Source organism: Ctenopharyngodon idella, chromosome 8 (assembly GCF_019924925.1).
Source record: "Ctenopharyngodon idella isolate HZGC_01 chromosome 8, HZGC01, whole genome shotgun sequence".
Taxonomy (NCBI): Eukaryota; Metazoa; Chordata; class Actinopteri; order Cypriniformes; family Xenocyprididae; genus Ctenopharyngodon; species Ctenopharyngodon idella.
In genome coordinates, this window is record NC_067227.1 from 27,998,359 (window position 1) to 28,014,870 (window position 16,512).

General features: G+C 36.5%; 1 protein-coding gene across 1 annotated transcript in view; it reads left to right on the forward strand.

The window, feature by feature from the left end:
• med27 (mediator complex subunit 27) overlaps positions 1-12,349 on the forward strand; it is a 61,272-nt gene extending 48,923 nt beyond the window's left edge. The window contains exons 5-8 of the mRNA XM_051904059.1: positions 2,124-2,231; positions 7,253-7,294; positions 9,762-9,839; positions 11,841-12,349. Of these exons, the coding sequence (XP_051760019.1) occupies positions 2,124-2,231; positions 7,253-7,294; positions 9,762-9,839; positions 11,841-11,975 (363 nt within the window). The 3' untranslated portion in view covers positions 11,976-12,349. The remainder of the gene's footprint in view (positions 1-2,123; positions 2,232-7,252; positions 7,295-9,761; positions 9,840-11,840) is intronic.
• Positions 12,350-16,512: the final 4,163 nt, after the last annotated feature.

Sequence of the window (16,512 nt, forward strand, 5' to 3'; positions counted from 1 at the left end):
TTTTGGCATGAAGGAAAAACTAATTCTCTGAAGAGAAGAGTTTTGTGCTGTATGTTTTAGACATTGAGAAGAATTGGCCATTTGCAATTATAAATTAAAGATATTTTGGTTGAATAAAGGTGTGTTCACATCATGTCGTAATTACCGTAATTACATGATTTCAGCTTGTAAAAAGCATTCATGTCCTTGCAGAGCTTGTAATTACAACTTGTAAGATTTGAGTTTTTTGAGAGCTCCTACTTGTACCACGTGACCGCAGTACCACCTGACTGCTGCAGGTTCATTTAGGCATTGATAGTGGTGCCATAGAAACACATAATTCCCAGTCCGAGGATGAACAGCCAATCCGAATATAATGTTGTCTTCTCGAGACTACATTAATTACAACATGGCATAAACGCAGTATAAATAGTAACTACGGACACCTTTATGTCCAAAGGGTTAATTATTATTACAATACATTCATTTTTAAATTTTTATTGATGAAGTTCATATTAAAGGACTAGTTCATTTCAGAATTAAAATTTCCTGATAATTAACTCACCCCCATGTCATACAAGATGTGTATGTCTTTCTTTCTTCAGTCAAAAAGAATTAAGGTTTTTGAGGAAAACATTCCAGGGTTTATATTCTCCATATAGTGGACTTCAACAGTTACTAACGGGTTGACAGTTACAGTTTCAGTGCAGCTTCAAAGGGCTCTACATGATCCCAATTGAGGAATAAGTGTCTTATCTAGCGAAATGATCGCCCATTTTCTAAAAAAAATAAAGAATTATATACTTTTTAACCACAAATGCTCATCTTACACTAGCTCTGCGATGTGCCACGCTTTCCGTAATCATGTTGGAAAGGTCACGCGTGACGTAGGCCGAAGCACCGAGCAAGTGTTTACAAAGCGAACGTGCAAAGACTAAGTCAAACGGCCTTTACAAAAAAAAGGTAAAACATTGATGTCGGACGATTTTTAAGTTGGAGGAGAAAATAAGATTGAGTTTTGCGCTTACGTCATGCGTGGCCTTTCCAACGGGATTACATAATGCGTGGCACATCGCAGAGCTAGTGCAAGATGAGCATTTGTGGTTAAAAAGTATACAATTTTTATTTTATTTTTTTAGAAAATGACAGATCGCTTTGCTAGATAAGACACTTATTTATCGTCTGGGATCATGTAGAGCCCTTTGAAGCTGCAATTTGGACCTTCAACCCGTTGGTAACTGTTGAAGTCTACTATATGGAGAAAAATCCTGGAATGTTTTCCTCAAAAACCTTCATTTCTTTTTGACTGAAGAAAGAAAGACATAAACATCTTGAATGACATGGGGGTGAGTAAATTATCAGGAAATTTTAATTCTGAAGTGAACTAATTCTTTAAAACATTTTACCATGCTTTTATCATTTGCCTTCGCAACTTATGTATGCATAGAATTTATTTTCTTTCTTAAAATATGTAAATCCATCATTATCGATATTATTGTATTTTACAATATATATTATATTGTAAAGTTTTTTTATTTAAATTCTAAATGAAGTTTGAAATATTCATTTAATCTTTATTGTGATAATGTTTGTTTTTTACCCAAAATATGACTGGCCTTCATTAGCTTAATTTCCATCACAACAAACGATTTTGCCACTAATACAATTTTATCAAAAGTTAGTGTACTTGATTACCATGCAGTGTCAGTAAAGAGCATGCTTGATATTGAATTTGAAATGTGTATACGTGTTATGTAAAGAAATATGTGACAAAAAAGCAATGTGAATGGAATATTTCATTTCCAGACAAGCTATAATTTTCTCAATTGATTCAAAAACAATTTACTATACATATAAAGCTAGCTATGAAATTATCCTTAGCCAGAGAAAGGAGTTGGCCATTTTATTTCAAATGTCACTTCCACCACATAATGTTATCAGACATTACACAACAAAATGCATAATTTGAGATGCGATGGAAATGACCAGAAAAATGGTTTAGAAGAAAATCACAAAAATGTGTTTATTATTGTGAACGCAAGAGGGCAAAAAGTGCCCATAGTTGAAGAAACACCCAAATTTCATTAACCCAACCTATTTTCTGTGCTAAAGAAACTAGAATGATCTTTATTTTTTCTTTCCAGGTCACACTGGGGAAGGTTTTGAAAGCCATCGTGGTAATGAGGAGCCTTTTTATTGACCGCACGATTGTCAGAGGTTTTCATGAGAACGTATACTCTGAGGATGGAAAGGTAAAACATTTCATTTCATTCCATGTTTAAGCCTAGTTTAAAATCCCTCTTTGTCCATTTGAATCCAGTTGAAAATTTAGCTTGAGTACTTCTGGCTTAGGTAAGGATGTGAAATCCCTGGAATTTTTTAGCTATTGATAAAAGTCTCTGCACAGCTGTTTAATAATTCAAATGATGTGTTCGGCTCTCTCTTGAACATGAAAAGCATGTACGTATGCGATACCCTCTATCCTCACGTCCCCCGTGTCAGGTTGAGCAGCGTCCTCTCATTCATTCTGAAGCAATCTGTACGTCTCTACGAAAGCCGCAACGTTTGAACACTCTTTGGTGACACTAATATGAGGTGGCCATCAAAGCTGCAGAGATGCTTGATCACAGTTAATTATGGCAGCGAATGTGAATCTTCTGAACTGCTTGCCAGGCCGGTGCTTTGTGCTGCGCGCCGCTGGGCCTCTGCGTCCAAACGTGTGTGGTGAGCAATTGCATATTAACCTCTGATGCTTCGCGAGAAAGCTTGAACTGACAGTCGCAGCAACGCTTGCACCAGGATATCTGTAGTGCGGCCTAAACCGCTCTCATTATGGCAGTAAAAACTCGTTATTTAATTGCTGAATGTAGATGAGAGAGATGTTCTTGCATACTACTTATGCAATTATATTTCAAATAGAAGAGTAGTTTGCTAAATAAATGTTTTATTCTGCATATTTTGGTAATAAAAATCATAAAATTATTACAACTATTGTAAATACAAATTATAATTGTAAATTAAAAAAATAAAACTATATATATATATATTAGTCATAAATACAGCATTGAGAGTATGGTTAAGATGTTTCATGTGGAGTCCAGGAAAGATATCTACATAATATTAGGATCAGTAAATAAAAAATTACATCTAAGTGATGGGTGGAAATTTATATTTAATATAATAATTATAACAAATAAACACTGCTGAGAACAGAAACAAGACTGAGATCTGATCAAAGATCTGCTCATCTTTAGGAAGGAAATTCAACCCTTCAAAAATAAGTTAACAAACAGCAATTAATAAAGATATTTCGGTTTCATAAATATTAACCACCGGCACCTTTATGTCATATTAAAGATTTTTACTATGCCTTAATCATTTATTTTTTCAATGTTTTCTGTATTTTATGCATAGTTTTTTTTTTTTTTTTTTTTAAATATGTAAATCCATCATAAACATATTATTGCGTTCTTAGCATTTTTTATGTAAACCAAGTATATAATAATCATAAACCATTTCAGTATTTATTGTGATTTTATTTTAAAAAATGTTATCCAAATTACAACTGTCTGATATTACTTTTGTCAAGATATCTAAATAATATTAGGATCAATAAGTAAAATATTGCTTCTAATTGATGGCTAGAGATTTACATTCAACCATTTGTCTTTTGTCTGCTACAAACAATACAGAGAACAGAAACAAGACTGAGTTTAAATATCTGCTCATCTTTAGGAAGGAAACTCAACCTCTCAAAAACAAGTTAACAAACAGTAATTCATTCCAGTCCATTATAGATTTAAGATTGTGGAGCTTTAAAATTAAACGAGCTGTTTCTGCATGTTAAAAATGCATTCTGCATGTTTAAAATTAAACCTTGGGTTGAGCAGAAATCAATCACACTCTTAGACAAACAGCCAGAAACAAATCCTGAAGAATTCTGCCCAAATTCTTTCAGTTCCATCACAGTCTTAAAATTTAATTGTTTATTTTATTTTATCTTATCTGTATGGAACGTTGCAGACAACTCCTGCCTTTGAATCGACCTCAAAGGTCATTTTGGGACTGTGCGAGGCGTAGAATCAGGGCACAATATCAACAGGCATTTTCTTTAAACCCCCTCTTTGGTCCTTACAATTCAAACGATGCCACATAGCTTACCATAACCATATGCAAGAGGCCCAACAGAGCCTGCCTGAACCTCCAAACACACAAAAAAAAGGGAGAGAAAGGGGTAGGAGAAGGGAAACTATGTTATCAAAGTAGGGCTTCAAAGACTATCTCAGACATCTCTTGGGTAATTTGCGATCCGGCATTCTTTTTACTTCAAAGGGCAGCAGTGTATGGAGGTGGGTTTGAGGACAGAGGGGAGATAGAGTCTGATTTCTCTGATAAATGCTGACACCAGGCCTGTTTGATATTAGAACCAGAGAACATTTTGATTTGTTGTCGTCTTTGAAAACTCTTCTGATGACCTTCGCTCAACGGGTTGATTAGTGATGGGGTTTTTTCGCCCCCACACAACAGGCCTGACATCAGACGCAAGGCTATTCATAACTGACCTTTAAACTGTCAAAGAAAGTGTTTAAGTTTTAAGTCCTGCATTTATTTCTGTACTCTTTATGTGCACTTAATCTATGCCTCTGCCTTTATTTATTCAGGTCTTGAGTTTGTTTTACCAGATTGAAATCATTCAGCATGATGCTGGTTTAAAAGAACTGTGTTAGTTGCACAATTTGAGCCACAAGTCTTGAGCTCTATGGTATTTCCCTCTTGTTGGCAGACTAGCATGCTTGAAACCATACTATGCATCACAACACAAGACAGGTTAGAGCAAAGAAATGACCTCCCTTTTATTAAATTGAACTTTTTTTGCTTTGTTTACATTTGGCAGTTTGTGTAGGCATTTATTGTTATATTCATTAATGGAAAATTATTATTTTCTGTGGTTTTTGTTCTCCAAGACTTGTTATTTTGTCCTCTGGACACCCTGGAGTCATTAAAGGGTTAATTTTTTTCACCCAAAAATGAAAATTTTGTCATGTATTACTCACCCTCATGTCGTTCCACACCTGTAAGACCTTCGTTCATCTTCGGAACACAGATTAAGATACATTTAAGGAGCTGTCTGACAGCAATATAACCACCATTTTCAAGCTCCAGAAAGGTACTAAAGACATTGTTAAAATAGTCCATGTGACCACAGTGGTTCAACCTTAATTTTATGAAGCAATGAGAATTTTTGTGCGCAAAAACAAAAAAATAACGACTTTATTCAACAATATCTTCTCTTCTGTGTCATTCTCCTACGCTGTTTACGTTCAGCGCTTCCAGGTTCTACATCAGAACACCAACTCAGTATTGGCCGGCTCCTGCGTCAACTGTCACACGCACGCGTCGTGCTGCTCATGTGAACAGCTTCGGCCAATACTGAGCTGGTGTTCTGACGTAGAACCTGGAAGCACTGAAGGTAAACAGGGTTCAAAAAATTCTAAATTCTAGGCATAATACTCTCTTATAATGCCCCATTTAAGGTGCAAGGGTGCAATAATAGAATTTTGACTGTAGGAAAAAAGTAACAACCTTGGGCTACAGAAAATGAAATAAGGAAATAAAAGGCAGACCACCCCATACTCCAACTTTTCATATGTGGTGATACCAGGTAATATGGACCATGTTGCTCAGTGAGGTTTTAAGAAGGACAAAAATACAGAGATGTGTTCTATAGTGGAGCTAAACACATGGTAAAACTGCCGCTCACTGACTGATGAGCCAATCTCTGTTGGAGGCAGATTAAAAAAACTCACCTACAAAGAAAACAGCATAGGAAGAATACAATACAAGACAGCGCATTTTAAAGAATGCTAAATAGACACAGGATGTTGCGAAGTATAAAAGCAAAACTGATTGTTTGGGTTTGTTTTCCAAATTCTAAGCAAAATAACACTATATTGATACAGTATATTGAGGAAGGAAACTCAACTCCTCAAAAACAAGTTAACAGTAATTAATTCTAATTCATTATAAATTTAAGATTGCAGTTTTAAAATGAAATGAGCTCTTTCTGAATGTTAAAAATGCATACTACTTATATAAAATTAAACCTCGGGTTGAGCAGAAATCAATCAGAAGACTCTTACACAAACAGCCAGAAACAAATCCTGAAGAATTTTACCCAAATAGCGGTTTTCATCATCAGTTGTCTCTGTCTTCAATTTTATATATATATATATATATGTGCATTTTATTTTTTATTTTATTTCATAGTTATCTGTATGAAGCAGTTTCCCCAAAATATGAACATTCTGTCATTATTTACTCACCACATATCATTCCTAAATCGACTGATTTTCACACACTTTTCACACACATTTGCCGCATGGACACATCAATCCACTGGATAATCCAGGTTTACACAGATAAAAGACATTCACTAAGAAGTTAAATGCTTTCTAGGAATGCAGCCATAAACGCCCCAATATACTTCAAGCGCAATTGAAGAACGAACAGATGTGACATCATTTTGAACAAAATCTGGCCAAAACAAAGTTTGTTTCTGGAGTTCGAAACAGCTTGCCAAAGCGAACTTTCCAGAAAAATTTGTTTTGTCTGGTAAACATCTTCGATCTACCATTGGTCCATGGCGATTACGTAATAGGTATCCGCCTTTTTTGACATGGAAATCTTCTCTGGTTCATTTCTTCTCTTCAGTCCATCAAGGTCAGACGTCCGCGAGTAAAAACATGAACTCACTGGAGAGGTGCTTTATAGTAGAAAATGTTCTAATTGAAGAGAAAATAATTCTAATTGAAAGAGTCACTAAGACTGTTTTTTCATGTTTATACTCTAAAGCTGCTTCCTTTAAAGCAATACATTGTATAAAGTGGTGTATAAATAAACATGACTTTACTGGAGTGCCGAATTGAAGAGCTTGTGTGAACATATCCACATCGCTATAATCAGATGCTTTCTTAACCGCTGTTTTCTCACCGCTTCCATTTTTTTAGAGTTCATTTTGTTATTAAGAGGAATGCATGCAGCACATAGTACAGTATACCGCTGCAAACATATTTCGAACTTCTTTTTACCCTTAAGTGAAGAAAAAAACTTTGCTGTGAGTATATCTAGGCCTTAAGAGTTTAAGAATGGTTGTTATTAAGGGCACACTAAGGGCAAAATTTGGGTATCATGCAGTTATTTTGAATCAATTTGTCACTAGGGAATACATATTTTGATTGATTTCATGAAGTTTTCTTTTCAATATTTTTTTTAGCTGGACATCTGGTCAAAGTCTAACTATCAAGCATTTCAAAAGGTGAGTAACGCAGCTGACATCTTAACACATCACAACAAACATCCAAATCTCAGTTTAATCAACAGAGCATGTCTTTCTCATTACCCATAGCGTGTGTTGGGAAATATTGGCACGGTAATTAAATGATCTTGAGGTTGTCTTTCAGATTGAATTTGAGCTGCACAATAAATTAATAAATAAATTTAAATCGCATGTCTGTGAAATCCTAATGAGATCTCTCTTCTCAGTGATGGTTGCATTGCTTGTCACCTCTCCACTGCCAATCCCTGCCTTTCATCCCTCAGACATCATTTGTCCCCATGTTTTTGATTTCATTTCACTCCAAGCCACTTTGCCCTCATTTGACAGCCCCCTAAACATCTGGGCTCCAGTCGTCTTCTCTCCACCCTCCCCGAATCTCATTAGGCTAGAATTAGAGAGCAGTCAGCCTCTGGGCCAGATGAAACTACGTAGTGTGGGTAATGCTGATGCATCTTTCAAAGAGAGGGAGAGAGAAGGAAAAAACTTGCTTTGCTTTCAAACGAGAGAGAATGTGTATGACGAGCTGCCTGGAACTTAAAGCGAGAGGTTGCGAGAACCCGCTCGCATTGTAACTGAGCATCTCGCATCTGCACGGGCTGATCAAAGAGCAGACCTGTTTATTTCTTTATTTCTCCGGATGCGAACGCTAACTTGAACCCAGGCTGCCTCAAACTGGAGGGATGGGCCGCCTCTCATCTTCCCCTCCCAGCTGTCACTTCTGTATTCCCGTTTTCATTCCTCGCTTAATTAATCGTTCTTTACTCTTCACATGTCCCCGCTGTCCAATAGTTTTCACACAGATGTTTTTGTGTTTGTAAAAGCATCACTTTTTTTTCTTTCTTTTTTTTTTTTAACATTTCAACAGTAACAATTTGAGTTTCTTTTCCCATGATGCAACACTATTGAGAGGTATTAACTGGCCGGTTTCCCATAAGGACTTTGGTCAGACTTTGGCAGTCTGATGAAACGATGATGGGAGATTGAAGTGGTTCACTTTTTAGTCCCTTTCTATAATTACATTAGTGATGGAAGATGGGATTTTAGGAAAAGTAATAAGGTTATGGTGTTCTTCTGCAAAATTGGACTTAAGAGTTAATCTAAGTGTAGGTAGATTGATCTGAAAATGGATTTTAATTAGGATTTCTTCAAATGTGTGCCCATGCATGCATGGAAAGAAATACAATAAATACACATTTTTGCCATGGCCGAGGGAGCTGAATGCACTGCAACTGAAGAAAAACACCAGCAAATAAAAAAAAAAAATCATCAGTTTTGACAAAATGTGCTGATACAGAAATACAGAAACATGCTGTGAATACTCACAACGCAATCAAATACAGAAACACGCTGCAAATACTCACAAAGCAACCAAATATAGAAACACGCTAATACTGACAACGCAACCAAATACAAAAACGCGCTGTGAACACTGACAACACAACCAAATACAGAAACGCACGGTGAATACTCGCAACGCAACCAAATACAGAAACACACTGAAAATACTCACAACGCAACCAAATACAGAAACACGCTGAAAATACTCACAACGCAACCAAATACAGAAACACACTGAAAATACTCACAACGCAACCAAATACAGAAACACGCTACTAATACTGACAACGCAACCAAATACAGAAACACGATGAAAATACTCGCAACGCAACCAAATACAGAAACACGATGAAAATACTCGCAACGCAACCAAATACAGAAACACGATGAAAATACTCGCAACGCAACCAAATACAGAAACACACTGAAAATACTCGCAACGCAACCAAATACAGAAACACGATGAAAATACTCGCAACGCAACCAAATACAGAAACACGATGAAAATACTCGCAACGCAACCAAATACAGAAACACGCTGAAAATACTTGCAACACAACCAAATACAGAAAAACGCTCTAAATACTCACAACGCAACCAAATACAGAAACACGCTGCAAATACTGACAACACAACCAAATACAGAAAGGCGCTGTGAATACTCACAATGCAACCAAATACAAAAACACACTGCAAATACTAACGAAGCAACCAAATATAGAAACGCGCTGTGAATACTCACAACACAATCAAATACAAAGTTCCCTATAGGAACACAAACATTTTACGAGCAAAAGCAAAGTTTCTTGGGGGAATGCAAAACAACACAAAACGCAGTAACACTGACAGAATTTTTCCTCCCATCTCATATTTTATCCATCATCATGTCCCTTTAGGGGCTCTGTATAGTTTAGTTTCACTTAACCTTTTTCTACCACCAATTACAGAGCATTTCTTACTGGCTATATAACAATTTAAAATATATTTATGTTCCTATGACAATACTGTTCTCTCATTTCATTTTGGTTTTGTAAATGTGGGCAGTCATGGTAATGTACTCATTCTACACCTTCTGTTATGTTTCTCTGTGATCTTTTTGTTCTCTCAGGTCACTGATCATGCAACCACAGCCCTCCTGCATTACCAGCTCCCCCAGATGCCCGATGTTGTAGTTCGCTCCTTCATGGTGGGTATAATACATTGCTTTTAAAATTATACTGACACTACAAGTATTATTACATTAAATTATTACATTTCGCCTTAGGTTGTGTGATGCGAGGTTGTATTCCACATCGTAAAAATGCATGTAAGACCATGTAAGACCAAAAGGTGAAATTTAGTTTGGTGCACTGCACACTATTTTGTGAAATAGTGCTTGATTAAAATGAGGGGAAAAAAACTCCTGTAGCTCAACTGGTAGAGGAAGGCAATAGCAACACCAAGGTCATGGGTTCGATTCCCAGGGAACACATGCTGAAAATCAATAGCTTGAGTGCACTGTAAATACTATAGCTTTGAATAAAAGCATCTTGCAGATTTATTAAATGTATAAAAACCCACCAAACTCTTCCCTGGAATGAAAAAAAGGAGATGATTTTATGTTTGAAATCTTTTTTTACTTTAGTTTACCAAGTTTACCTTATCGTGTCTTGTTTGTTTGTGTGATGTCAAGCATTGTGTCAGGTCTGTCTTTAAATAGTCAGCCGACCTCTGCTTTAAGCTTGGAAAAGAGAGGAGAGATTGATTACTTCTCCGTAAGATCAATGCGGAGCTATTCTGATCATAGCTGGAATCATGGACTTTCTCCCGCACACGGATTTAAAGTGCACCGTTGATGCACTTCGCTCAGAGGCCATCCCGAGGACAGCTTATTTAGAACCTAAAAAAAAACCTGCGTTCTTTTTGCTTTCTGGTGATTGGATGGATGGATGGATGGATGGATGATAGATAGATAGATAGATAGATAGATAGATAGATAGATAGATAGATAGATAGGACTTTTGTGTGTGCTAATTGGAGTATGAATAACAAGGAATCAGTGGAGGGCGGTTTGGGCCGACAGATGAATTAGCAAAGACAATGCGTCCTGACAGGTGCAGGTAAACCCCGACTGTGCTGAGCGGCCCAGTGAAGACGGGTTAGAGAGGAGAGCAGACATACTCCTCCTGCTGTTAATCAATGTCTAGTTGTGACTGCTGTGAGACCCCACAGACCCTCATGCTGCTCTCACACAGCCCATGCCAAATGCAATGAGGCCAGCCAGCAGAGGGTGAGGGTGTCCGCTGCTACATTTTTAGAGCATTTCAGGCAAGAAAACATGCTGTCTTATACTTTGCTTCATTTTGGCTAAAATCTGTCATTCAAGCCACTTTAGATTCTAAGGCCCTGTTTTCACCTGGTATTAAGATGCGTTTTGGTCAATTGGATCACAAGTAGTCGAGGAAGACACATACCCGTTTACACCTGGTGTTTTAATCCGTCTCTTTTGCCCACTCTCAACCACTTCTGTCCCGATTTCTTCGAGGGGAGGATCTATGGGCGGGTAAATATATTGTTTTTTTCAGATCTTTCGATCTAATGGACAAAATAAGCTTGCGCAATTTACATATGAACGCGCCCAGAGATGACGGAAAAACATATGGAGAACAGCAGATTTTGTTTCTGCTCTGACAGCCGTAAGACTGCCGAATGCGGCGAGTGTGTGTTAGAAATCAGGAATGGTGAGAGAACATTGTGCTTGGTATGATTTTCGTCTTCAAACCAAACTTAGGTCTTCAGCCAACAAAGTTTAAATCCCGTCTAGCTAGCGCACGTCCCATAATGTTTACGCATTAGGTCAGTAGGTAAACAGTAGGAGGTCTTTTGCTCTGTTCAAACACATTAGACCGCATGAGCGTTTACACTATGAAAGCAATCCGGTCGAATGCGTTTTCGACTACCTCTGGATGTGGTCGAAAGTGGACAAGCTCAAATAGTTTTGCACCCCGTTTACACCTGTATTTAGCGTCGTCCACTTGTGATCCGATCGACCAAAACGCATCTTAATTCCAGGTGGAAACAGGGCCTAAGTGTTAAATCAAGTCTTGTCTGCTTCACTAGAGGAATGCTATTTAGTTTTTGTAAGTTTTAAATCAATCAGCTCTTGAGAAAAAAAGCACTAATATTTGTGTGTTGTTCTTTTGACCAGACCTGGTTGAGGAGCTACATCAAGCTTTTCCAGAACCCGTGTCAACGCTGTGGCAAGTACCTGCAGGAGGGCCTTCCTCCAACATGGAGGGACTTCCGAACTCTGGAGGCCTTCCATGACACCTGCAGGCAGTGACGCTGTCCCGGTCCACACAGTATTTTGGCTTGAAAAACTCTCAGATTCTGTTTCTAGCACAGTGTTTTTGCAGATATCTGTGTTGTGCATAGATAGATTTGTATTCATCATGAAGACACTCTGCTGTTGAGAGATTTTCCAATTGATTTTCACAGCTTTGCTCCACCCTCTTTCAGAAGAACATCATTCTTCTGATAGATATCACATAATGTTTTTTACTCACATTTGTAAGAATAACATGTTAAATGCCGATGTGTTTCAGAAGGTAAATGGCTAGAAGGCTATCTACCACAAATAGGTCATAATCTTTAATGTTGCAGGTTGGCCATACCTGTCCATTTTTGACCTTTAAATAAACTTGACCTTTAAAAGCATTTGCTTTTGTTTTTCCACATTTTGCCTCATAATTCTTTTAAAAACATGTTGGTTTTTTTTTTTCTTTTTCTTTTTTTTTTTTTAGAGTTGGGTTTGTATTGTATGTTTCTTTTATTCATATACGCCTGCACAGTGTTTGGTCATGCTTTTTTTTTCATGAAAAATTCTGCAAATGTCAGCAGAAACTTTTTTTATACTTTTAAATGTGCTTGTATAAAGTTCTGAAACCAGTGCACAAAAATGCAATATGTACATGCAGTTCATAAAAAATTTATTGCAATCTAGAGCACATTCTTAGATGTGTATGACGGCGAAATCGCAGTTGCTTTTTCATTTCTTATCATGCAAGATTTAGACAAAGTGACAAAGGCTGTCGATGAGGGTTTGCATTTTGTTTTCTAACCTCCCCTGACATGGCTTCACTTTTGTAACGACACATTGTACATGCAAGTTTGAATTATTGAACATATTTTGTTTTAAGCATGAGAAATTCACGTAGGCCATCAGTGCCAGAAAGAAAGTGACTTTGAAAGCCAACTTTTCAAGACCTGCCTGGTTGTTGCTGTTATGTTTATCTAGAAACCGCAAATCAGTGTAGTTTCAACAAGGGTGTATGTTACCTTTTTACTCATTTAATGTTTGTAATATGTTGTTATATACACAAAACCGCAAGTCAAAGTAGTTTCAACAAGGGTTTGTGTTACCTTTTTACTCATTTCATGTTTGTAATATGTTGTTATATACGCGTTAATTTAAGCTGTTTGTGCCGCTTGAATCTGATCTTTATGTAGCCACATAGATTCTCATTTGAACATCAACCGTAATTTAATTACATCAGCTGGAGCTACAGGGCTGACTGTGATCTTAATGTACTAATGTACTCTGAGAGCTTGATATGCCTTTCAGCCTGTAAAAACAGCCTAGTAGAATCTAAATGAAACTGTCTGGCAATTATATGATATATATATAAACTTCATCAGTACACATATTTAATAATTTTATATAAAAAATTGAGTTTAGATATAAATAATATTTAGGTCACACTTTAGATTAGGGTCCAGTTCTCATAATTAACTATGACTTTGGCCTCAATAAACCCCTAATTACTGCTTATTAATAGTTATTAAGGTAGTTGTTAGGTATTGAGTAGGATTAAGGGATGTAGAATATGGTCATGCAGAATAAGGCATTAATATGTGCTTTGTAAGTACTAATAAACAGCCAATATCCAATTAGGCCTAATATGCATCCTAATAAGCAGCTTGGTAATAGTGAGAATTGGACCTCTAACTAAAGTGTTACTAATGGATGGATGGATACTTAAGAAGTATAACATTTTCAAAACTAAAATCTGATGTAATCTACAAAACCAAGTTTAAATGGAACATGTATGTTAATTGGTTTGGGCTGAATTACAAAACTTTAATATGTGAGGAATATCAGTATAGTGTTGCTTTGAGAGCTGCAATAATCTGAATCCTAAACCATATATATAATTGTCTGGATTTTCAAACCTGCTGAAAAACCTAATGAGCAGTCTCACTTTCACTTTATATTCTGAGCTTTTCTGAAAAAAAGAGAAAAAAACTCAAGGAGCTGTGCCGCTTTTTCATGATCCGCTTTGATCAAGTGAAAATCATCATTGCCTTCAGATCCCACTCGGGCTGGCGTGTGTGAGGCTTTGAGTCGAGTTACTCAGAGAAGTCTCGAATGCCTCCGCAGCCGTGCTGGAGTCACACCATTCTCTCTTTCTCTCTCCGACTGGAAGTGAGACTCAAGGGCTAATTCATACACCTACTCGTCCCTCCACAGTTAACATAGCATCTGTTCCCGAAAACAGTTGGTGAGCTTCAGTCTTTGTTACATTAGTAGATTTAATAAGCCTTCAAGCCTCATTCTTTGGAGTGTTTTTTTGTCTTCTTGCTGAAAATTCAAAGGTGAGAGAAGCTAGCAGGGTTAAGGAAATATTATTGCTTTCCATGTTTCAATCCTCTAGTAAACAGTACAGTGTTGGTTTCAGTAATACTGTTGTACTTTTAACTATGGTATGGTATGGTATGGTACTGATACTGAATAACCAGTAAAGTCAACCAATATGGCTCTTTAATGACAGATACCAAGACCTGGTGGCTCATATAGTGCCAGTTTAGCTTATTTTACACGTATTTACTCAAAAGTAATTCAAAAAATAAAACAGAAAATCTAATATATAGAATCCAATATATATGGGTCATTGATGAATAAAGTTTTTAAAAGTGTAAAAAAAAAAGAAGAAAAACCATAATGGAGATATAATTAATTTTGAAGTTTTAAGTGTTAACAATGAGATTATGTGGTTTTTTTAATCAATTAACACTGCTTTTGTCATTTTTTTTACAAAATGGACAAAATTTGTCACCAAAAAAGTAATTCGGTATAACCAAAATTTCGGTTTTACCGAATGACAGTTTTGGTTATACCAAATGACAACATTTTCAAACAATGCTAACAGGCTGATATCTAGCTAGCAAAAGGATAATTAAACATTTTATATTTAGTACAAGTTTTTAAAATATTATAACATTTTCCATGTTTTATAGCGGTTGTACCGAATGACCTGATGTTTTGGGACATGCGTATGAGCAAGTGAAAACATGAATTTTTCAAATAGTTAAAAGAGAGGTAGTTACTTTGCTTCACAACCATGTGGTCCTTTGCAGGTGTCTGAATGATGTCACATCCTGTCACATGATGTTGACCACATGACTTGATCCAAAATGGTCCCTTTATATTGGTTACTCCGAATGACATCAATGAAATTCATTTTTCTGGACATTTTTTCTCATAACAAAGCAACGACTTCTACACATAATTTTAATACCATTTTGCACTCTGTTGATATATGATGTTATAAAATCATGCCAGAATAAAAAATATATACATTTATTAAATTTTAAGATATTTTAATCACAAATGAAGTGGCTGTATTGGCCTTTGGACGGTTAAACCGAATGACCTTTTGACACTTCAAAATCTTTAAAATACCTTTATATGTAGCAAAATATAATTAAAACCTTTTGGATTCAATAAAAGAGATCTAGTTGTACAACCTTACATACTTTGGATATCTTTGTTTATTATTATTATTATTAAGGCCTTTGGACAAAAAATTGACCCGTCACATCATTGACCCATATACACTTACAAAACAAACACTCAAACTATCAAGACAAGCTGATTGGACATCTAAACACAACAAGAAATTATCAAAATTTATTTCAAGGTAATATTAATACATTTAAAATTTTAATTTTGGTAATGTTTTTGTTTACTTTTGGATGACAATTTTTGCTGCACTGGGTCACCATTTAATGTTATCCTGAAGGAATTTTTTTTAGATAATTAATTAATACAATTCAGACGATTTTAATTAATTTAGCACAGTACAAGTATAAAAAATTTAAAAATATTGTACATGCAGAAAAAAAAAAAATGTATATACAGATTTTAGCACAATGCTAAAATCAATTAATTTATTTTAGGAAAAAGGCCTATTTAGGGACCTGAGATAGGCCTTTTTCCTAAAATAAATGAACCATTACAATAAAATAACTAGAAATCAGATCTCATGAAGTAATAGACAAGCCTTTAGCAAGTCTTACAGAAGGACAGGTCATTCCTTTGCTTTACTTACCAAACAAAAATAGCACCTCAGTTCTCAAGGCTTTGTTAGACTGTCATCTATGTTACAGCACATTTTTCAGCCTGACCTCCTTGGGTGTTGAATCGTATGTTTGTGTACTGTGCCTTATAATTGCGGCGTGTGTTCTCTCTTCTCGCCGCGTGTGTGAAGTTTCCCGCGGTGCCGGCCGTTCACCCCTCCCCAGCCCGTGGCCTCATTAACTGCTCCTCGTCACCTCGTCCCACACGCTCCCTCCTGAACGCCTAATTACCGCCCTCGACCCATGCTAATGATTGATTTCGAGACCAGGTGCTTTGTGTACTCCCTGCCCTTGCCCCAGTGTAAATTTGCCAAGGCTGCAAAAGGGGGTTTACGCTCATGTTCAGCTGTACTGTGCAGATTTAAGGCATGATTGTCTTATTTATTTCAGTGCCACTGGATTTTCTCTGGTTTAACAGCGAAAACTGTCCCAAACCAGAAAGTGATTTGTTAGCATTAGCA